The sequence below is a fragment of the Agelaius tricolor genome, unplaced genomic scaffold, assembly GCF_023055355.1.
Source record: "Agelaius tricolor isolate 1412-34295 unplaced genomic scaffold, bAgeTri1.0.p SCAF_3, whole genome shotgun sequence".
NCBI lineage: Eukaryota > Metazoa > Chordata > Aves > Passeriformes > Icteridae > Agelaius > Agelaius tricolor.
In genome coordinates, this window is record NW_027269263.1 from 57,956,569 (window position 1) to 57,981,499 (window position 24,931).

Consider the following 24,931-nt stretch of genomic DNA (forward strand, 5'->3'; position numbering starts at 1 on the left):
GAGCTTGAAAATATAATAAAATACTTGTTAAATTCGCTGATTTAATTTTTTAAGTTCAGCTAACCTGTCCTAGAAACAAGAATCAGGAAAGTAAAACTAAGAAATCTTCTGAACTATTGTTTGTATATAAGTATATTAAATAAATCTCCACCATGGTGATGATTCCCTGTGCTCTGGAGAACGGGGATGCAGCTGGGAATTTTGAGAAGTCTTGCCATACATCAAGATTTGGGGGTTGAAAGTAGATCCCTTCCAACCCAAACCATTCTATGATTCTTTGCATATCGGATGAATGCAAAGCCAAGATAAATTTTGCTACTAGAAGTTAGAACAGTAAAAAGCTTGCATGCCTGCCTTCTTGTTCAGTCTAAAATAAATTACTCTAATAGATTTATTTCACTTTCACTCATTCATTTTAAACTGAAAACTGTAAAATATTTGTGAAAACAGCCAAGCAACAAACAAGACCTGGGACATAATCCTGATTTATATGAAATCAATGGTGAAAATAGCAGGATTCTTTGCTGCCAAGATACAGCCACAGGAGCACAATTCACCCACAGCATGACACAAGGGTATTTTTATTTACACCAGTGGAGCCACTGGTATTCTCTGGAGAAAGAGTTATGCTGATGAAAGGTAGAGACAATATTTGATAATATTTGTTTTCCATATTCTGCTGTTTTCTGGATCAGTCTTTGTTGAATGCTAAATACATGGAACAAAACTAGCACAAGGGAACATCTGTATTTCAGCATCTCACTACTAGGCATGCTTCAGGTGAACAGGAGCTTCACAAGTGAGAAGAATGAGTGTGATTATCCTGCAATGTCCCTTCCAAAGCTGTGCAAGCAGCAGTTTGCCACAGCCCATAGGCAATGCAGCACCCACTTGTCTCATGCCCCAACTCCCCTATGCCTACAAGTCAGTTCTCTTAAATTTTAACTTTGACTCTTAAGTCCACGCTGCCACTTTGCAGATCAAAATCTCTTTGTGTACCTTTTAGTAAAGTGTAAATTGCTAAAGAGAAAGAAATACTGCATCTTTAACACTGCCATCAGCTGTAAAGCTGACACTTCATATTAGCAGAGGTCATTAGGGACCTACTTTGCAATCCAGCAATCAAAATCATTTTACATCCATGGCACTGTGATGATTATACACTCATAATTCCATTTGAAAGTGCTTTTGGTTTCACTGTCAGTTCTTATAAGCAACAAATCCATTTTGTCATGGTGAGTAACTCTTTCTGCAGTGATGAACAATATAAAACCATTTGACATTAATCTGCTAAATTTCCTCTCCTTTTATTGTATATCATCTCTTATTAAAGAGTTATATTAATTTAATAATATCAGTTCTTAGACCATCTCCATGCTGTTACTTAGGGTAGCAATAGATGGAAGGAAAACACCACCATGGACTGCTTGGAAATTGCTTTGAGAAATTCCCTTCCTATACCTCAGTTGTTCCTACTCTAGGTCAAGGAGTAGTTTGATGATAATAGACCTCACTTAGCCATTTTCCAACACTTTTATTTACTAAGGGAAGGCAGGCATGACTTACTGACATAAAGGGCACTAACTGGTGAATAGAAATGTTGAAGGATATGGTAAACTGAGGGCAAGGAAGGTTTGAAACTAGAACCTGATTTTCTAGCTTACAGTCCCAAGCCCTTCACCCATACAAAACTCCCTTTCTACAATACTTCAGAATACCATGTCTTTAGTGCTATCATAGTTCTGCATTTATATGCAGCTGTGCACAGATGTGTGCACATATATGTTAAAGCACCATAACCAAAATGGATTTCTTTTTAGACTAAAAATGAGCAAAAAAGGGAAAAAATGTTAGAGGCAATTATTTTTTGTCAGGAAAACATTATTTGAAAAAAGTGGTAGTACCAATTATGTGAAAAATTTCCTTCAATTTTTAATAATTTCAATATTTAATTTTAAGTGTAGCTCTTCAGCCAAAAAGCACTGTCAGGAAAATTTTGCTTAGCTGTAGACTATGCCATAAAACCCCTCAGGTGGTCATGCATTCAGTGCTAGACCTAATATTTTTTTTATATCCATGAGTATCAAATTTGGGAAACCCTGATTGCCTTATTGTTTTTCTGCAAGACTGGTGTTTTTGTAGTTACACATTATGGATCAGTGTAATGCTGTCTGAAAAATCTTTCCTACTTTAATGCATATCTGTGCTGAAAACCTGGAGTGATGCTCCAGAGGAAATGTAGCCTGTGAATATGAATTGAAGTGCTTGTCTGTGACCCTTACAGAAAGGTATTTATAAGTCTGCCAAAGAATGTGCCTTATTATGTGGAGGCAAGTTATGCAAATACATTTGCCATTTACATATTTCACAGGTGTTGGTGAACTTTACTTTTTGGTTGCTTTCCAATTTGTTAAAATCTCTGGCAGTAAAAAAATAATGCATTGCATAAAACAGCTAGATTTGAAAGCGACTTAAGAAATTCAAAATACTGTGGTCAGAGGAGAAAATAACATGGGAGATTTTGAAGAAAGTTACTTTTGCCCTTCCAGCTAAAGGTGGAACTGTAATTGTTCAGATTTCACTTTTAATGAGAGCTTATCACTGGCTTATCTCATTCTTCCTACTGGCATTTCTGTGTCACATCACCAGCCTTGGCTACCACACTAACTGAAGGACAAATATAACCCAATCAATGAAGAAAAAAATTATTTTACCTCTTTCCTTAGAGGAATATAACCTCAAATTTCTATTATAACTAGAGAAATATTATGGAATTATGATTCCCAACAGCTTTGTGACACCTGGTTGACTAATGTCTGCCTACAGGGGTGTCTGAATAAAGTTTTTTATAAATTGTGAATCTACAATAAACAGAGTTCAATATAAAATATAAGACATGAGAAGGAGAATTTATAAAAGCAAAAATTTTAAATTCAGCTGAATGAGGTCTCCTAATGATAACTCAAGGGTTCCAGTTACAGCTGTTTTAATCTGGTACATATGAAGCCATAATTTTTTCATTAATAGGAAATTCCTGATCTGGTGTTCCATTTTCTACCTTCTGTACCTAAACTGGTTATGGGGAGAGTCACAATGTCACTTACACTCTAACAGTTTTCGTAAGGAGAAAGGAGACAAAGGTTTTGCTTTGAATTAATAGAAGAACAGAAAAAATGAAAAAGTATCCAGTTGAGAGAATTACATCACAGCAGAAAGTTAGGTAGGTATTCTTCAGCATGCAGAAAAATAAGAAGAGATGGGGAAGAGAGTAAAAAAAAACCCAAAACCCAAAACAAAAAAGAAAAAAAAAAAAAAACCAAACAAAAAAAACCCAAACCAGAGAGACAAAGTAAAGAAAGAAAGCATGAGCAAATTTCCCATCTTTTGCTTTTAAGCAGTTATTTAGATGACATGGTAGTCCTCCTCAGTGTTTGGACACCCCTCATGATCTTTTTTTATCTACTTGGAGCTTTGACCATAGGGATAGGTGACAGCTAAGAGGGAAGACCTGATAGGTATCAGCTAACTCATGACAAACAATTTTCAAAGGTACTATGACTTCCAAAATAGAGTTGCACTCTGTTTTTGTACTAATGCATCATTTGATTGCCTCTATGAAACTATTTCCCATGCAGAAGTAAGAGTGCTTTGCAATTCATATGTAACCATTGGAAACTGAAATCTTCTCATCACACAGGGTCTTGCAGGTTCTTCATGTTCCTTAGGTGGAAAAACATTTCTGTAGAATGAAAATCATACTTTTTCATTGAGACTTCCTGCTTGCAACCCTCTTCTTGCTATCATTAGGTAGGCATGAGCTAGAGGCAATACAATGGTCTAGTTCTTGCTCTGAGTCATGTTCCCTGTGCTCCTCACAGAACTACCCTGTTTTTCATAACTTGCTTCACTCCCTCTCTGACTGGGAAGCAGGAGAATTTTATGAGGCCCTGATGAGTGCTGACTGTGGGGAAACCCTATGATAAAAGGCTCTGTAGAAAATCAGAGCTATAAAAGTTCCAAAAATTAACTGTTTAGTAACAGTCTCACTATGAGAGAAACAAAAATTTTGCACTATCTCTTTTTTTTTGAATTTTTTGGGTCATGATTGTTCACTTCTCTGCCCTATTTTTAGAAGATGAAGATGAAAAGAAGGTCTTGCCAGGAGATAAGACAGACTTGCTTTGAGATAAGAAGTACTTAAAAAAACCAAGTAGCTGAACTTTTCCTGTGCACTTTTAGGGTATGTTCTTCCCAAAGATAACCAACCTGACACTGCCATATGGTAGGAAACAGTGTTGTCTTGAAACTCTCCCTCCTATATACTCAAATTACATGACAATTACTTGACTCAGTAATGGATTTCCTTCCTGCTGTTTCCATCTTCAGGAAACAGGACAACTATGTGGTGCTAAGGCTTGACAAATCAAATTTGCTAAAATGTGTGCTTATGGCATTCATGAAAAAAAAATGTCAGGGAGACTAGACATCTTTGGAGGTAGCTATTTATAAATAAGGGATATGAATGAATGCAGACAAGATCTGGTTGGAAACTAGTGGAATCAAATCTTAGAGAAAATGTTGAGGGGATAGTGGAGAAAGAAGATAGGAAATTTATGTTTCCAAGATTAGCTGGAAGATGGGACACTGATCAAAATCTAGGATAAGGTTACTGCAGTCTTGCTTTTCATCTCTCAATTTCTTGTTTTGGGCCTAGCAGCTTCACTATTTTTAATTATTTGGTTTTCTAGGCAGCTGGCTGCAAACATCTCACATAGAGTTTCCAGTTGCCTTTTCGACCAAACTCAAATGCAATTATACCAGTAAAACACAGGCTTTAGCATAACTCCAACCCACATGTTAGATGCTCTTCCTATTGTAAAGCATATACTCCTTAACACAGTAGATCATATAAGTAAAAGATAAGAGTTCATGTTGGTCAAAGAAGGGCTCAGAAAACTTGAAGAAAGCACCCATGAATATTGCATGGTGTAATATATCTTCTAATGTAGTATATAGTCTTCTGGGGGGTAAGTGAATCTTTGTGGTTGACATCAGATCTATATTCCCACAGTTTTATGAAGGGCACACATGGATCAAGCATAGACTGGGGATCAGGATGAAAGAAAATGCCATATAAATACATGTGTCATATATCCATATGGCATTTAGAAAATTTTCCTAATTGTCTCCCAGAGATATTTGTTTCAATGTACAAAGTTGGCATTCTTGGCCTGATGACTTTAATTACAGAAGATGGTTCTGACTGTTGAGTGGAATGATTTTTGTTAAACTTCATCACTTCTAAAAGCTACTGATATGGGAAATTATTATTTGTAAAGGGTTTTCTGTTTGTTAGAGCTCTATACAAAGCCAAGAGTTTTTTCAGTAGAGGTGCTGAACTACATAAAATAATTTCTAACTGTGGAATGGATTATTTTCCTTTTAATTTATCATATACCCAATTCTATCACTTTGGAGAATAACATGGCAGTTCAAGCAAATGTTTTTATTTATATACTAGTCTGGCCCTTAATGCACAAGAGAAAGTGAAAGAAGGGAGATGTCTGAAAACTATTTCCAATCTTTGATCAAAATTAGTCTTCTTTCAAACCTATTTGGCCTACTCCACACAGCATCCTGATCCATACTTCAATGAGTTTTAAAATTTCAAAAATAATAGTCTCTTTTTTGTACATTGTCTTGGGAATACCAGCCAACCTGGACTACATGGTGTTTGTAAATGTAGTGAAAGTTTAGTTTCTATGCCTAACAGTTTACAATTTAAGATTAAATACTTTTTTTACTCAAATCCATATTTAGGGTGAGTAAGATATCCTGGTAAGATGCTGGTATTCCTCAAAAAAGCCAGCAATTTATTTAAGTACATGGAGTTGAATAAAACATCAACAACTGTCTCCCTCAAAAAAAAAAAAATCTGTATTATGGAAAGTGAATTTTAGGGTGACAATCAATATTGAAAAGTGTTCCACTAATAGGATCAGTGTGGTAGAAGATGGTGGCACTGGCCACAGTGGCAAAGAACCGAGGACTATGACGTGCAGCTTTGAGACTAGATCAGGGTTCACTTGGAGGTGATGTGAAATGAACTCTGGTGTTCCTCCAGCATGTCCATTCTTGTGGGGACTGGGAATGCCAAAGCCAAAGAGGAGATGCTGATGCTGTAATTTATATCAGGCAAGGCAAGTAAGAATGGTATGAACCCAGTGTTGGGGACAATAATGTATTTCCTTCAGACCATCCCTTTGCATGCTGAAGAAATTTGAACATTCCAGGTCTCTGGGCCCAGCTAACTTAATGGGCTCGTCTGAATCAGCTCCAATATTTTATGTGTAATTTACAGCATATTTTGGTCCATAGGCTCAAGTATTTTACAAAATGAATTGAAAAGTGGCATATGCAAGTAATGGCAGTGGTAAGAAAGCTTTCAGTAAAAAAATTAACTATCTTTAAGAATTTATCTTAGTAAGTGCAAAGGCTGCAGACAATTTAGAACAAAATTTTTAGCTAAAATGTTCTTTACAAAAAGAGTAAATAAGTCTAAGCCCTTTTATTCTTGCTGTCAAAAATATGGGCTATATTTCCAAAACCATGAGAAATTAAATCAAGATGAGCATCTCAATGGCTCAGTACTGTTTTGTATAGGTCTTCAAATAGTACTTTATGCTCTGGGTTACTTTCTAACTACCAAGGACAATGTGAAAACTTGTCAAAGACATTTTTATAAAAAAAATACATTTGAAATTTCTTAAAAAAATGTTACTTTGAAGTGAAAGCATGTGACACTCTTTTTTTCATTGATAAATTCACATCTTCCTATTGGTTGACTATGAAATAAAAAAAACACAGTAAAATGTGGTGAGACATATACTGTGCTTCACCAAGGACTTAACAGTCAAAATGAGGAGATCAAAAATCTAAGGAAAAAACACCTATGAAAGTCAAATATGAGAATTTAGGTAAGATCTAAGAAAATATGTAAGTGTACAATTTCTGAAACATTTACAATGGACTCCATTTACTGGAAAGAAATGTAGTTTCTTTAAATTACAAAAGATAATTACAGAAAATCATGTCAACAGTGACACATTCAAAGGCAAAATTTTAAGTACTAAATGGCCAGCAGGGTCAAGAGAGCTTTCACTTACGCCTACTTTCATAAATAGCTCTTGATTTCTCATACAGCTCATACGGGTCAGGTTTTCGTGGATCAAAGGCCTCTGTTGAATCAGGAAATGAACTCCTGTGAAGAGTGGGTGGATAGGGAATATTCTGTGGCATAGCTGGAGCAGACACACTTGTTTGAGGGCTGCCTTGATTCTCCCATCGTTCCATCATCTGGAATAAAAACATACAGAAAATAAAAATAAAGTTTTGCAAAAACTGTCGCTTCCACAATGAGACCAAAACCAGTGATTTCTCTTGAGGATGTGTTTTGTAAAATTAGTAAATCTGTTTGCTGCCTTTTGAAATGAAAGGTGTGTGTTGTGCCGTTTATAAAATGACTTGGTTAAATTTACTCCTTAGTTTGTTGCTCATGGCAAGATGTGACCTTTCTCAGGTAAGATTAGGCCCAGCATTACCTCTGGAGCATGTGGAGTGCCTCTCACAGAATGTGCTGAGCTACTGGAAATTATTTGCTAAAGGTGGAATCTGTCAGTTTGTAAAGACATGATTATCAGATTCATCAAAATGCATAACATACATGAAGGTAGTGCTTAGCAAAGGAGGGACAGACCGTGTAGCAAGTGAATGTCCATAGTGCTGTATCTTCTGAGAATACATGAAAATAACAAGCTGCCCAGGGAGAAGGAGATAACTGTAACTGGGACCAGAATTTACAGCTCCAACAGAAGATTTAATAAACCAAAGTCAAAACCAAAAGAAAATCAAAACAAAACAAAACTGAAGAGAAAATTATTACAGCACATATTCAGGCATCTAGTGTTCAAAAAATCTCACTAAAGTGGCATTATACAACCAAGCACAGGATAAGGCTTTCAAATCTTCCAGGCCATTTACAGGAAAGCCTACAACAGCCTATTGTCTATGCATGAAAGACACCTCAGTTCACGCTTTTTTCAAGACTGTCTTTAGCAGTCTTACATGTACATCAAGCTTGAAGATATGATAGGCTGTGCTAAAGATGGCTTGAGGATCTGCTTTTTTATTTCTTGAAGAAGTTGGCTACTAATCAAATTGCATTAGCAAATTTCTTTGAAGAGGCTAAATTAAACAAAACACAAATGTTTATCCCAGGAAATGAGTATTTAGCTATTCCTATAACCCTTCCTGAGGACAAGGGTGGTAAAGCCTCCAGAACAGTGTGTTCTCACACATAACCCAACAATGGTAATTACACAAAAAATGCCTCTTGGAAACAAACTCATCTGTAATTAAATTCCACTGACTTCTGCTGTTGTATCAGCAAAGCTTTATCAAAGATGATTGCAGGTTTATAGTGGGCTTGCTCTACAAATTCTGTGACTATCATTTGTCTTTAGTTCCTTGGTTTCAGAAGGTGTTTGGCTCAGCAGGTAATCTTTACTCTCTGTTCTGATGATTAACTGCATCAGGCTTTTTTCACACCAAGTATGTGTGGACTATAGATGTTTTAGTGTCCTCCTGGTGAATATGCTGAATAATTATCCTGCTGCATATCCCCGGTGATCTGACCTTCTTAGGCTCATACTTAAGAACACATGGATTATAGATATTGGCCATTTTCAGTTATTTTACAAAGTATTATTAAAACTCAAAACGTGTTTCTGTCAGAATTTCAGCAGTAAGTACGGCTGGTTCATTCAAAACTCTAAGTATGTACATTCTGTGCAATACAGTGGCATATGGAAATACTCAAGCTGCCATTAAAATAGCTTAGGAATTTACTTTGGGTATCTTCAGGTACCCTCTATATCAAGGTAAATTTATCCTCTGCAAATAATTGCCCTTTGGGTAAATTAGACTGTGTGGTAAGTCACATGGATAGCACAGTACTACTTCTGAGCCTTGAAGAAATTACCTCCAGTAGCTATAAACAAATATACAGTATATAATTGCATTATGGAATTGTAAATTGAAAGGTCTCTAGAAACACACCTGATTATGACCCCTATGTCTAAATAGGAAAGAAGAACTAAGCTCAATTCAAGCTCCTTATGATATAGGAAATTACCAGGAAAATATGTGTAGGCTTTACCTTCCCTTAGGAATCTAAAAGAAGAACACAAGCCAGTGAAACCAAACTATCTTGTCATTATGAAGATGAAAGACATGCAGGGCCATGGCTGTCTAGAAGTGAAAGATTCCTAATTTCTTGGAAAGTGCTGGGGAAATAGATCACTTACCTCTTTCAAAATGTGAAACTGGACAAAATTAAAATACTTAAAGAAAGATTTAAAAAAAGAAAGGAAAATATCATTATCTTTGATGAGCAAACTTTACCCTGGAGAAAGGACAGGAAACTGGAGATCAATTGGCAAAACCCTACTGGGTCCCATATGTCTAACTCTTGCTTGCTGGTTTGCTCTAAATCTTCAAGTGTGAAGTTCAACCAGCTAAATAAGCAGATAAACAGAAGGGAAATTATATCTCCCAAACCTATATTAACTAATTAAACAGTCAACTAGCATTCAGTAATGGAAGTTATCATAATGCTACTCCAGAAAAGAAGGCATTCTTGAAAGTGAGTAAGGACAGTAGTGAGTGAAGGGCATCAACTCCAAACTGGGGCAATGGTTTGGTGATATTGCTCATGGTCGTTTGGCACTAATATTATACATGATATACACATATAAAATATGTATGATATACACAGGAATCACTGGAAATATCTGTTATCCCAGGTTACTGTGCTTTCCTTTGCTGTTATACAGATCAAGGCTGTGCTGAGGTGTTGGGGAGGCTTTCTAAACCTCCTGTGCTGGCCTTACTGCTTCAGACTGTCTGCACACAGTGCTGCAGGCACTTGGTTTCAATCTTCAGGCCTTGGACATGAGAAATTTATATCTGACTATTTCTCTAGTTAAAAGTGGTGCCAGACAGAGGAATTCACACTACCTTAACTCAGTTGATCATTAGTGAAATCTCTTGCTGAGATTACCCCAAAATAGAGTGGCTGTGAGCAGTCAGTCTGCCTGCAGGTACAGCACACAATGGTGTTATATTGTTCTGCAAGCCCTGGTTTTCCTCACATCATTGCATGAAAAATTGCATCAACTCAGGTTGTTTTTCTAGATCCTGATTATTGGCAAGTGCTTCTTGAGCATGAACAACCATACTATTTATATAATGAGATATTGCAAAAATTATCAACAATAAATACACTGATATTTATATATTTGATGTGTACATAAAAGGGCAAAGTATGGACAGGAGGAGGTCTTCAAATGTGGATCTTTAACAAGAGAGCAGCAAGCTATCTATTTCCTCACTTTTTATCTGAGATTAAAAGTTGAACATTCCAGCAATTCAGGAGTCTTAAACTGGTGAGAGCAAGCCAGCTTTTAATAATCCAATTTATTTTCAAAAATGTCGTGCTACATAGATGAGCAAAGCAACTTATGCAATACTTATTCCAATGTATTGTATACAGACTCCATCCTTTTACAGCAAAACCACTACAAGCTGAAGCAGTCTGACAAAGTTGCATCAGCTGATTAATTGCTATTTGTACTTGACAGGGTACAAAAATTATTTTGGCAAAATTTAAGCATGCCATGTTCCAATATGAGAGTATGTAAAGTTCAGATTTAATGTACTTCCCCAGCCTGCTCCCCAGTAAGAAGCCTCTAAGTCCTTTAAAAAGTGTTGCTAATGTTATTCCCATTGCTCTTAGGAGTCTTCAGGATCTATTTCCTCTACACACTCTTGTGGAGAATTAAGAATTGCTCTAAGGTCTGTAAAATCTCAATTAAAAAGCCAAATTAAAAAAAATAACAACCAAAAAAACCCCAAAAAACCAAACAACTCCCTATAATAAAACAAACCAGACAACCAAAAATAGTACCCTATGAGTTTGTTTTATACCATGAATGCTGTCACAAATTGAAAAAATTATATAATGTGGTGTCAGCAGAATAACCACAGTAATTGCTTACAGTCCTACAGTGGAAAGTCTTTACACCTTGGGTTTTACTGTCAAAATCATAGAAACATAGAAAAGTTGATTAAAAGGAGCCTCAGTCAGTTTTCTAGCCCAAGCTCTTATTTGAAGTGTGACTATTGCAGCTCTAGATCTCCTAATGCAAGAAAGAGTAACAATCTCTTTGAGGATGTTAAACTCAAGCCACTTGTAAACCAGAAAAAGTGCATGCTGTTAATTTCAAAGAATTTTCCAACTAGAAGACTAGACTGGACTCATTTCTGCTCCCTTCTTCTCCAGACCTCATATTTTTAAACCTCCACATTTCTGGTTCTTGCCACCCATCTTAATATGAGGGTTTTCCTTCTTCCACTTCTGGCAGACTCCAAGCCAACAGACCCTCAGAGCTTTTCAGGGAAGCCACCCCTGGTGCTGTGTCACTTGGGGCTGGGGCACTGTTGAGAGGTGTCCCATGGGCTGGGAACAGGGTGGGTAGGTGACAGCCTACAGAAATTTGCTTTGCATGATAGCCATCTTATGAACTCAATGTGTACAATTTTGAAAGAAAACTTACAGGCTTTGGAGTTTTCCATGGAGAAAAGAAACCTGAAATAAACAAAAAATAATGTTAGCAGCTTTTTCTGATGCATAAAGAATGGAGGCTAAGTGGTGTCTATGCTCCCATTCTCATTCAGGTCTGCAGATAATATTGATAGATATGAAAAGTCTCTACACACAAGGGGTGAAAACACAAAACACAAGGGATAATTTCTAAGAAAAAATAGATAGAAATATATATATATATATATATATATACACACACACATATACATATATATATATGCAAGTGGAGCTATTGAGATCATTGCCATACTTTACAAACAGCATGGGATTAGGTTGAAATTAAAAGAACTAATCAAAAGGACTTCCAAATGTCTTGGTGGACATTGGATAAGACACCAAATGACCTGGTATTGATGTGTCAAATGCAGTCGCACCTTTAGGAAGAAGCATTCAGAACATCCCATCAACAAAACCTAATAATACAAGAGATTTTTTTAGAAGAAAAGCCTGAAGAAAAATAATGGTTTCATTAGTCTAGATAAGGTGGCCAAGTCTCCAGAGGATTGCTTATTTTGATACTGTCCTGGTTTTGGTCTTAGTTAGCAAGAAGTCATGCATGACTACCTCTTTTACACAAGTAGTTATCTCCTTTTCCTTAGTTACTCACTGATTGATAACTTGCTTCAGTGACTTCCCTAAATTTCAACTCTTGTAGCTTACAAATGTTTAAAACTCCAGATATGTCTTTTTCATAAAAGGAAATTATTTGAAACACTCATTGAAAACACTGTTCCTATCTTATGCAATACAATGTTAAAAACCTTTACAAAGTATTAAATAATAAAAAAAAGCCTTTAAAAAAGGTATTAGATCACTTTTAAAAAAAATACCAGCTTTCAACATAGCTTTCATTAAAAAACTCATTCTGAGCTTAATAGTAGGTAAAAAAAAAGTCTGTGGACCTTCCTAGGTAAAATTAAAAACTAATAACAAAGAGTTCATTTGTTTTGTTGGAAATGGAAATGGTGCTTAAAGTGAGATATCTAATAGGAGGGCTGCTCTTTCATTCAAAAAATGAATTCAGCTGAAAGAGTAGTACTGACTTCATTATTTCTTTTTCTAAAGCGAGTCTAAAAAGAAAATTAAAATTATGTGAGCATTAGAATAGTATCTTTCTACAGAAAAATCACAACAGGAATTATATTTCCACATATATTTAAGGTTTGTAGAATTCTGTGATTGGTAATCTTTTCTGCCCTGATACTTAATTAATTTTGACTGAAGTATCTTGCAGTGTAAAATCACTTGAGCCATTTGTAGTGAAACACTGGCTATTTAGTAATGCTGATGTGGTTTTTTTAAAAAAAGGTCTATTGAAAAAAGTAATCCTGGAAAGGTTTACACTTACTGACTAGACAGTGCCTGGATAAAAACTGCTTTATTAACAAGTGGACAGATTTCTTTCCATCTGCAAACTCAAGCTGAGATAACAGGCATCCTTGATAGATCTGGCTTGTACACCACTTTCAGTATTAAAGATTCTGTAGCAGAAACTTATTAAATAACTTATTGGATGGCAGATGGCTACCTTTTTATTACCCACTATGCTTCTGTACTGTTAATAAGAGTGAAAACTAAAAAGTACTTTTCTGCTCTGAGCTAAAGATGAGACTAGAAACTTGCTCAAATCAACTTACTACCCCGATTTGTTGTTCAGAAAGTATTGGCAGAGGTAACACTCCTTACCCATTGGTACTGGTGCACCTCCCATAACTTACTGTCATGAAAAGTTACTCCTGATTAAACTGAAAGGTCTTTTTTTCCCTATTTATTTACTGTCTCCACCTAAAAATAAGTTATGCTGGAGATATCATAAAAAATTTACTATCAATGAAAAATATAATAAGTGTTTAAAAATCAAATACACAATGACATATACATCAAGTCAAAAATTTTTTTAAAGCCCCTCAATTAAAAAAAATCCAATTATTCATTTAAACAAAGAGAATATAAAGTTATATTTAGCTTAGAGGTTATGGGCACAGACTGCAACATACAAATGACAACATCTACACTCAAAAAAAATAAAAAGCAATATTTATTCACACAGCATGAAATTATGTTAAGAAAACTAACGGATATAGGATGCCAGAGAAGTAAAAGATCCAAAGGAAAATTAAAAAAAATAAAAATTGGAGATCCATATGTGTACAAATGGGTGCTATAGAAGCAACAATCTCTAAAGGTAACAAACATTGGGACTAATAGTAAAATCCATTCTTCGGATTTAATTCCATCTGTTACACCTTGACCTCATGTAAAATAAGATAATCTCTCACCTCTGTCAAAGATTAGGTGCTGGGCTAAAGGGGTGAAGGCCTAGTTGCATAAAGGAACTTTACATTACATCTCTTACCTATTTCTTGACAATTTTAATATTCTCTCACATAAGATCTACACTCACAGATGAACTAAACATCCTTTTCCCAACCTAAACAAAACTGACTTTTATAGAATATATGACATTATCAGTTATTCAATGTGAGACTGATCATGGATAATTGTTGTGTACCAAAATAATTATCACCAGTATTTAAACACATGCAACAATTGCTGCAATTCAAGAGAATATTGCATATGTAGAACACTGCAAGAGTAAAAGAAACAAATCCTCTATATGTAGAAAACTGAGGCTTAAAATCTCACCAGAAGAATATACCTTAATAATGTATATTCAGTGTCCACTCAGCAGTGTTGGCCATCTAGAGCAGGCAATGAGAAGTGGACTTTCATTTGGTTTGACCTTACTTCACACCAGATTTTCCTTGACTTTCTGGTGCCCCTTACATGCCATGTGAGCCCTCTCCAGCAGGGAGAGCAGGATCCCACCTGAATGACAGCTGCCAGCAGACTGGCACCAGTTCATTTACAGATACTGATTTATCAACAGGGCTGAAATTTGTTCTCCAAAAAATGCAGCTTTCCATTTCCTTTGAGAACTAGTACAACACTAATACTGCCCAATCTTCTGATGAACTCACATCCAACTAGAAACCTATACTGGATAACCTCTGACAACCTCATTCCACTTCCAGGTTTCTGCTCCACCCTCCCCAGACTCCCAGCCCCCTGCTGTCCAACTTGGGATGTCTTCATAAAAACTTGAGTAGCTGAAAATATTATATGAACATTTACGTATGAACACCCCTCACCTGCATATCCACACACATGTTTAAAATTTGAAATAACCGAAGTCAGCTTAGATCCACCTAAAAATACTTCATGCAGCCTGTTCTTACCATGAGTGGCTTTTGGCTCACCCATGTGCCTGACAGCCACCCCTCCTCATGGTAACCTCACCACACAAACTATAGTCCATTTCTTGAAGATTCCTGTATCTATTTCATTAGCACTCCTTGTAAAGACAGCCAGTACAGGTCTGCATCAGTTCAGGAAAGGACAGTTGGGTTCCTGGCTTTTGTTAAAAAAGCCCCCACCATTGAGCCAGGTGCTAGCAGGAAAATACTGTGGCAACATGTAAGCATGCAACAATAAAAATACATAACCTCATATACTTCTGCAAAATTCGTTTTGAGAAAATAATGATTTCTTATTCCAGGTTGGCTATTTAAACTGTAATAAGGTACAGCAGCTGGTGGCCAACACATATGAACATTTAAATTGTTTAATTTCAAAAAAAGAAGCTGAGGTACAATAACAACCACATGTCCTCTGCATTTTCTCATAAAGCGGAGTTATGAAAATTATTTTTGAGATTGTTTTTTAAGTTGCATTTACCACCTTCCAAAATGAGCTTCCCTGGAAATCAGAGCTGTGATGGTTTCTATGTTGTAACTTAACTAAAAACCACTGTGAACTGAAAACAGATTTTGGGTTCAAATGTAGCAGGAAGAAAAAACTCTTTTTCTTTTTTTTTTTTTCAGATCAAGGCAAATTCCAGCTTCAGTTTATTGTACTTCTCCTTTTTGATGAAGATATCCTGTAACAAAAGACAAATCACATCACACTCATTGTATCTACTTCCTCTTGTAGCCAAGTTTAAGTATGCTTTTGTTGTAAAATATTCTTACAGATATCACGTGCCTTACACTTCAGCAAGGATTTACTGTTGAAAAGTTTAGTTTTCTAAAAGCAGTTTATCAGGCAGGACTTCGAGCATTTGCAAGACAGAGCTCTGATTAATTTCCTTTTCAGGTTTTTTGCAAATTCTGTAATGTCAGTAGTACAAAACCAGCCCTTGGTTATTAGTCTGCTCACATGGGGATGATTTTGCTCCATTTCCATCTTCATTATTCTCATTTTTCTCATTATTCATTATTTGCACATTATTTTGCATTGTTTCCTGGAGAAGTTCTTCACACCACGTAGAATCATAACTCACATAGCTATTGCTAAGACACAGGACTCTTAAGGATGTTCACCTCTGTGGCAGATGTGTATGGATAATTAAACTAAAGCCTGGGAACAGTTTGATTTCTGCAGTGAAATCAAGTGTGTGCTTCAGGGGAGGAACTCAACAGCATCCAACACAAAGATTTTTAATCTAAAGCAACGTTCAGGGTAAGTCAACATCCCTCCACATCACTTGTCACAGTTTCACTTTTAATGAGTGAAAGCCCACTAGCTTTCACTGGGCTTCTTGGGAGCTTTTTTGTGCTTTAATATCCTTGTTGCATATGGCTTCCTGAGCAAAGCTGTCTTAAGCACTGAACAGACCTTTCTCCTTCCAAGATGCTTGGAAGTCACTGAACAGATGGCTGATGAGCACTCCCAGAGCATTAACTGACTCCATGGGCAACTAATCAACATCCATGTGACAACACTTCAAGCAAAAGTTTTTCCTTCTAGAAAAGTTACTGGATAAATTTACTGTAACACTAGATTTATTTTCTGTGCTTTTTTCTTTCTCTGACTGGAATCCCTGAGATGTCTATCGGTTGTCTATATGGGCTTGATTTACAAAGGTACCAAATACTCATTTACTTCAAATGGATGTGACAGGTGAGAACACTGAGACTTCAGACTCAGGTGTTCACCTTTAGCAGGTTCAGGGAACTGTTTCTTACCGTGCACATTACACCTGGTTTCTCCCTCTGTATGTTTGCCTTTTGTTGAGCTATGTTAGGTGTGGTAAGATTGGGTACACAGAGCTAATCCTACCATTGAGTTGACTCATTAAGATCTAAAATATCCTACAGCTGAAATTCTGAAAATACTTGTGGGAGAGGTAATTTTTTGTGTGTATACCAAACCAATATATACCATTAATTCAATTACTCTTCAAATATTTTCTCCTTTTAAGGAAAAGAAGTATGATCAATGAGAAGTAGTACATTCAATTACTTTATATACTGTAGTAAACAAAACCTAAAAGGAGACAATGAACAAAAATAAATGGAAATAATACCTATGAAAACAAGCAGGTGATAAAAAGTTTCAGTTGATCATGTCATGTTTAAAGTAACAGATGATGTATAGGGAATGGCAATTAGTAGTTCCATTTCTAATAAAATCAATCATTATCACATAATATTTTTTCAAAGGTCCATTTTTTTCAAACAGCTCTAAATATTGACTCTTACTCTATCAACAACAAAAAGTTGATTTACCTTGAAATAAAGAGTAGGTGTAAGAAGACTGCAAGCTCTAGCTCTTCAAGCATAGTTAGCTACTCCTGCTGTCAGCTGTCCTGCAGAGATGGTGCCATGCTGTGGAGGATCCATTTGGTCTTTAGCTGGGATGGCACCTGATGCAATGGGCCAAAAATCAACACATCCCACATCAGAGTGAGATGAATGACCCACTGCCTTAGATCAGGCCACAACATTCCATGTGTTTAGAGCCAGTGCCTTTTCCCTTGCAGTAGGTGATATACAAGCAGCATGGCAAGTAACTGCACTGTGCTGCAGTAACATGGAGGCTGGTTACAGTCATCAGCTGCATCAAATGCAGGTTCACATTAATAAAACTGAGAAATACCTCTGTCTTCTTTATGGCAATATACATATGCTCAGATGTTATTAACCCAGTTTTTCCTGAAAAAAGAATGGTGCAAACTGATTCTCAGTAGTGGCTTGTGCTGGCACTTTGCTTTATGTTCCATTATTTGATTGCTCCTGTTCTCAACCCAAGCAAAACTGCACCAGAAGTAGTGCTCCAGTTTAAATCATCACTGTTTTTCACTCTTTGGCCTACTGTACCTATGAAAAGTGATCCCAAAGATTAAAACCATTTCTGTCTACAGACAATTTATGAAAGTATGGGTGAAAAGCAGGGACTGTTCAAAGGAAGGTCAGCTAGATCTTTACCCTGTTGGGGTACCACCCTGTCTGGCTTATCTGTACTTCAGGGGATGTGGGGGCATCATGAGTTCAAGTCTTAATTTCAGCTCTTCAGAGTTTCAGACTTCTTGACACGTAGCATAGAGTGTGAGACAGAAGTTTATCAGAAATGATCTAGAGGTAGAAGAGTACTTTAGGAAAATGTACCTGATCTCTTCCTACTGAAGTTGCTGAGGTGAGTGGCTCTGGTGCTGACATGATTGCCTGTGGAGTGCTCCAGTGAGATGCATGGGGGAACTGTCTGAATTTGGGAAGCTCAGAGGAGGGCCAATAGCAGCGTGCAGCTCATGCCATGGCTGACAGGACCAGGAGCACCAGGCCAAGCCTTCCTCCAAAGGATAGAAAAAGCCCGTAGGGATCTCTGGGGGCCAGGAGCACCATCAGCAGGGTGGGCACACAGGGCATGGTGTGGCCCCAAGGGCATGATGTGACAGTCTGGCAGCAGCTGGCACAGAAGGGCACACAGGAATGGTGCTGAAACCCTGCCAGCTACAGGAAGAAAGGCCTCTCTAACTCTGCAGCCAGCATGAGGAGCACAGCTGCCCAGGTGGAACTCCAGTGGGATCATACTGCCACCCCAGTGCCAGGATTGTACTGCCCTTGTGCCAGGACTGCTGGCACAGTGAGTGAGGATCTCCTGTGCTCAATGACACCTCTGGGAGGAAGTGAGTAGGCTGAGGAACCAGGGGGAGTGTAAGAGTATCAGACTAATGGAATCTCAGAATATTCTGAGTTGGAACAGGCACACAGGGATTGTCAAGTCCAACTCTATGTGAATGGCCAGCCAGGGATGGAGCCCATGACCTTGGTGTTATCAGCACTGTGCTCTAACCTTCACTCCCTGCATTCCCAGGGACAGGCTCCCCAGATAGACAAGACACATGATAGAGAAAATTTGTTATCCTCTCCCCCTGGCTGAACACAGTGACTTAAGGATTGGTGGCAATGGTGACAAGTGCCTGCCCAGTGCATGTCTCCTCTGAGACTGCCTCACCTCTCCAGCTATCCAGGCATAGCAGGTATGAGGCTCTGCAAGTGGAACCAAACATAACAAGGCTGGGGCTTCATCCAGCATGGGTGTGATGCTGTCATCAAGTTGGGCTCCTCCCTGTGCTAAAGCTGCCTTCCAAAACAAAGATGGGTCATTGTCACAGGAAACTCCCTTCTGAAGGGAACAGAAGGCCCAATATGCAGCCCAGACCCACTTTTATGGAAGTCTGTTGCCTCCCTCCAGCCTTGGTTAAAGATATGAAGAGAAAGCTTCCTACCCTGACACAGCCCCATTATTCATTTCTCACGTAGGCAGTGATGAAGTTGCAACAAGAGGTGAGAGGGAAATCAAGACAGATTTCAGGACCTTGGGATGAGTGGTTAAGGGATCAGAAGCACAGGTAGTGTTCTCCTCTATTATTACAGTTGCAGAAGATTATTACAGAAGAAACAGGAAGAACAATCAGATCAGTCCTTGGTTCTGAGTCTGGTGCCACCAGCAAAGTGTGGGTTTTGTGTTTTGGATCATGGTTAGTTTAGAGAACACCAGGAATTCAGAGAACAGATAGGGTACAGTTTTCTCATAGTGGGGAATCTATGCACAGGAGTTAGCAGGGCTCATTGAAAGAGATTTAAACTAGATTTGAAAGGGGTAAGAGATAAAGCCATGCTTGCCAGAGCTTACCCTGGGGGCTGCATGTCACTGAGGGACAGTGTGCTAGCAATGCCCTCTGGTCTGCTGTCTCAGTGGAGGTAGGAGATGGATCCATGCAGCAGCAGACATGAGGGTTATTAAGAGCTAGAAACCATGGAAGCAGCTGACAGTGGTCACACAGGAATTAGGGCTTCTCTCTCCAAAAAGGTGGCAGTACCAATAGCCCAGCTGGAGAATGTCTACACCACTACACACTGCACAGGCAACAAACAGGAAGAGCTGAAAGCACGGTTCTTGGTACCACAGGAAAGCCATGATGTAGCTGCCACCACAGAAACGTGGTGGGATGGCTCACATGCCTGGACTGCTGCAATGGAAGACAATAAACTCTTCAGAAGAGACAGGCAAGGAAGGAGAGGCAGCTCTGTATGTTAGGGGCTGTCTTGACTGTCTGGAGCCTAGTGATGAGATGGCACTCATCTGAATGTTTAAGAATTAACAGAGGCCAGCTAGACAGACAACATGGTGGGAATCTTTTGTAGACCACCCAGCCAGGATGAAGAGGCTCATGAAACATTCTATAAGCAGCTGGGAGAAGTCTTACAATCACTAGCATCCTGACCTGTATCAGCAATAGTGTGGCCAGCAGGCCCAGGTCAGTGATCATTCCCCTGTACCCAGCAATGGTGAGGCCACACCTTTAATCAATATTGGGCCTCTCAGGACAAGAAAGACATTGAGATACTGGAATGGGTCCAGAGAAGGGCTTGCATAGGGCCAGGGAAGGATCTGAAGCACAAGTCTGATGAGGAGCAGCTGAGGCAGCTGGGGGTGCTTAAACTGGAGACAGGGAGGCTCAGGGGGCACCTTTTTGCTCTACACATTTCAGGAATGAGGTTGTGGTGAGGTGGGCGTTGATCTCTTTTCCCAAGTAACAAGAGATATGACAAGAGAAAAGGGCCTAAAGTTGCACAGGGGATGTGTATATTTGGAAAAATTTCTCCACCTAAAGGATTGCCAAGCAGTGGAACATGCTGCCTAGGGAGTTGGTTGAGTCACTATCCTTGGAGATATTTAGAAGATGTGTAAATGTGGTACTTCAGGACATGGTTTAGTGATGGACTTTGCAGTGCGGGTTAATGGTTGGCCTTGATGATCTTAAGGCATTTTCAATCTAAACCTTTTTATGATTCTATGATTCTAAGTTTCCATGTTTATAGTGCTGATACAAAACCTTAAATGACTGTGAAATCAGGTACTATCAATATTCAACTTTTTAAACATAGAAGCCCTTTTTGTGCAGTTCATGAAGTTTCACTGACCTAGCCTGCTTAAGCAACAAATTTTCAACAATATTCAAGTCTTCACAAATAATGAGAAAAAGGATAGCTATTCAAAGTCATGAATGCTAAAAGTATTTGCTGTTCAAGCTGGAACCCTCACCGGTCAACTGAGTCTATCAGAATGTAATCTAAAATACACCAGAGAATCTCAAGGTACCATTAAATTTCACTTTCATGAATAGCAAAGAGTCTTTGTTAGCAAGAATACAGCCATCAGAAAAGGTCAGGAGCAGGCATAGTAATGAGTTAATTTACATTCTAATGGACAGACAGGTATTTATTTTCCTTAGCTGCTACAGCTCTGTGAATTGCTTATCAGTCAGAGATTTAAAATAATTTATGAAACCAGGAAAAAACCCAACAAGTACCATATCCTTCTAATTAATCTGGATGTGAGGCAGAGAATTTTTGCATCATATCTAAAATAGTGCAGAGGCAAATGCAATAGTTAGTGACAGTTTCTGATGTGTAAATATACTAGAGGTTGAAAAAATAATAAAAATCCCAATTTGTGGAAATGAAAAATACATTTTTGGAACAAGCTCTTTATGTGGTCAACAAGAATGAATTATTTTCCAAGGACAAAGTTAGATAGCAAACACCAATAGAATGTCTCACTTGTGCACAAACTGTCTCCTCTTTTCAAACACCAATTACCAGAACAGGGTTACTCTGCTACAGATTTATTTCCTTGCTGATAGCAAACTATATTATCTCAAGGACAGTCATGTCTTGGAACTGAGGAAATGCTGCTGCAGAACAGATTTTACTGGGACAACTTGAGCTGAAGTAGAAAAAGTTATCTTATGGAATTGAGGAAGAGCCTCGTCTCTTTTTATGACAGAAGTTTCTACCAAAAGTTCAAATCCTTAGGTTCATATCCTAGTTTTTGTTTTGGAGGTGCAGGTAGTATTGGATGAACTGTTATTTTCCTCTCTGAAGTCTAAGAATATGTATTTTTATTTAAATACTAACTCAATTAGGAAAAGTCTGCATGCATAGGTACTCATACATGATGAACAAGACATCTCAGATGTTTGCTCACAGGTTCTATCTACATTTTGAAAAGGTCAAGGGTATATTCTTTTACAGACATGAAAAAGAACCTTTGGTTGCCTGAAGGGAAATTTTCCCTGAAGAGTCTCCAGGTTTGCTCATGTCTCTTGTCCAATGACTGCTGTTAAAAACAGTGTCACTGGTTCTCTTTCCAGACTAGAAATTGCACTCTTGACTGTGCTGCTCTAATGCTGTGAGAACTGGAAATGAAAGCAATGCCTTGTCTCAGGCAAAAAATATATTGTTGAATGCAACTCCCCCTGAGCAGAGCAAACCCAGCAAGGTGAAAAGCCTGGTATGTGTCATACACACAGAACCAGCAACATCATTTGGAATATAAATTGAGACTTCAGAGCCCTGACAGCTTGTGGCTGTTGATTCTAGAAGGGTCTGCAAGTGCTGCCATACCCATAAAGACGTTGTACGCTTGCTAAGAACACGTCTGACAACTCAGCCTGGCTTTAGTGAAAGCTAATTTAAGCCTCAAAAATTTTCAGGAATACTGCATCATATTTTTGGAGCTCTCTGACAGTCAGAAACTCTGCCTAACTATATCACTCTCTCTGCTCTTTCATGTGTTTAGATTCTACTCCCATTTAAGCCTTAACACTTTCTAAGCCAAGTAATCTCACAGTGAATTATAGTATGTCACATTGATGAATATCAAGGCATGTTCCAAATATTTCCTGTTAAAATGCAGATGGTGCATAAGTTGTTTTAATACAGTGTCCTAAAGTCCTCTTCATGAAAATACATTCACAAAATGACTTCAGCAAGTGTGGGGGAAAAACATTCAACAATAAACCCATTCTTTTGCTTGCATGTGTATCCTCCTAGTGTTGTCAACTATGACAAAAGGACCTTTGGTGGGAAGTGAGATGGAATATACATGGGCATCTCAACAGAATAGGATGCCTACATGTCAGCAGTTAATTTAAGTCCTCATCAGTTATAGCTGACACACAAACACATATGCCAGATTTAGATATTGATATTCAGGCAAGTAAATTTTCATGTCATAGTCTGTGAATTAGGAACTTAATACAGGTCTAGTATCCAGGGTGCCATATCTAATGTTATTCAGAAATCTGTCCTAGATTGGCGGATATGACACAGAATCTATGGAAGATTTCAGAGCTTCAGTTGTCATCCTTACTCTGCCATTCCAGTGAAGATTTCTTGGTATGCCAGTGCACTTCAGATGGCCCTGGATGTTGCTAATGAGCTCAGAGTCTCCCTCCTCCTGATTTCTCTGAGATTTGGGAGCACTGGACAAAAGTTCACCATAAAGCAACAAATAAGTGTAATTACAGAGACTTGGAGAACCTCCTGGTTTCCTCTGACTGCTTGTCATTATTAAATTACACAGTAGTAACTTCAGTATTTAGTGTTTAATAGGCATCAAGCTGTCTGCATGGTTCTAAATGTTACTAATTTTCTTTTGAAATCTGTTCAGTGGAAATGGGTACTGTCAGGACCTCAGGTGTGTTAACCATAATCAACTCATTTTCATACCACATGGTGGAATGACAAACACCCAATGGCAACATAATAAAAAGGTAATCATGCCACTTGGCCACAGTGGTGAAAGCTGGGGATAAGCAATAGCATGATTATTTGATGCTTTGGATCCAGATGTTATTGAAAGGAATAATTAATTTCCAATTTCCTGCTCCTTCACACCAGCTTGACAGATGAGCTTATTCCTGGCTACAGGGATTCAGGTAGAACAGAAAGATTGACAACAGCTGGAGACTGTGAAAGAGAAGACCAACTGCAGAAGAAAAACTTATCACAAGACCAAAGTTTACATGATTACTCTTAGATGTGAAAATACAACATTTAATGTTGAAATGCAGAATATTTGGCAAGGGATTTTAATGGAAGACCCATGTACAAAGAGTAACAAAACTGTGAGAAGAACAGAGAAGTTCTAAATTTGCAGTTTCCTGGTTGCACCTCCAGGTAAGACACTTTGCTTTGAGCTACTGAAGATTTGATATTGTCCACTCTCACGTGTACCTAGTAGAGATAAATGTTTTTGCTTTCACATTCTCACTCAGGAGGTAATTCTCAGTATACAACTGACTTATCAAGAAGAACAAAACTGAATTAGTAAAAGCCTTTCTGATCATTTCACTGATTTAAATTATACTGGTTAAAATGACATGAAGTTCAGGTGATTTAGCATAAGACCACAGGAGCCTGGAAGAAAAAAAATGAGAGAGTAATAATGATTGATGGGCATGATATTATTGCAGTATAGAACACTGAAGAGTATAAAGCATGATAAATTGATCAAGATGACCTGGCTTGCAAAAAAACCTGTTAAGAAATGTCAATTTTTTATGAATTCCTGAAAGTTTGGAGTCGAGCAATTAACATAAAGAATGGCTGTATCCTGAAGTGTAAGGAGAGAGGAACAGTATTGATGTGAATTTTATGATGTTTAGATTATGTGCTGGTCACACGTAGTCCTGCATAGGACTTTGAAAAGTTAATGAACAGAACACTAAAAAATGATGCTTAAAAAGGATCCTGACAAGATAGTTGGGAAGTGATAAGTATTAAATGAATGTATTACAAGGAAAAGGAAGAAAAACTGTGAATAAATTGATTTCTTTTTTGCCTGTGACATTGCTGTGTCTCTCAGAGGAACACAAATTGGTTTCAGACTTGAGTTAGATGACCTGTCCAACATAATGGAAAATAAACCCCTCAATGCTGAGAAAATTGGAACAGTACATAAACATGACAAGTTAAACAGAGGAGATTATGGTGCTGACAACCGTGAAGCACTTTGTGGATCTTAAAAATTAGCATTTTTAGAAAGACATGCTAGGGTACATTGCATGTATGT

The 24,931-nt window shown here is 37.9% G+C and overlaps 1 protein-coding gene across 15 annotated transcripts in view; it reads right to left on the reverse strand.

Annotated features, from left to right (window-relative positions):
* MAGI2 (membrane associated guanylate kinase, WW and PDZ domain containing 2) overlaps positions 1-24,931 on the reverse strand; it is a 702,131-nt gene that overhangs the window by 78,333 nt on the left and 598,867 nt on the right. For 13 of the 15 annotated variants that reach the window (XM_071424001.1, XM_071424004.1, XM_071423999.1 and 10 more), the window contains 2 exons: positions 11,676-11,707; positions 7,167-7,356 (listed from right to left, as the gene is read on the reverse strand). In XM_071424001.1, coding sequence (XP_071280102.1) covers positions 7,167-7,356; positions 11,676-11,707 — 222 coding nt within the window. The remainder of the gene's footprint in view (positions 1-7,166; positions 7,357-11,675; positions 11,708-24,931) is intronic. The other 2 variants (XM_071424000.1, XM_071423998.1) reach the window with 1 other exon arrangement.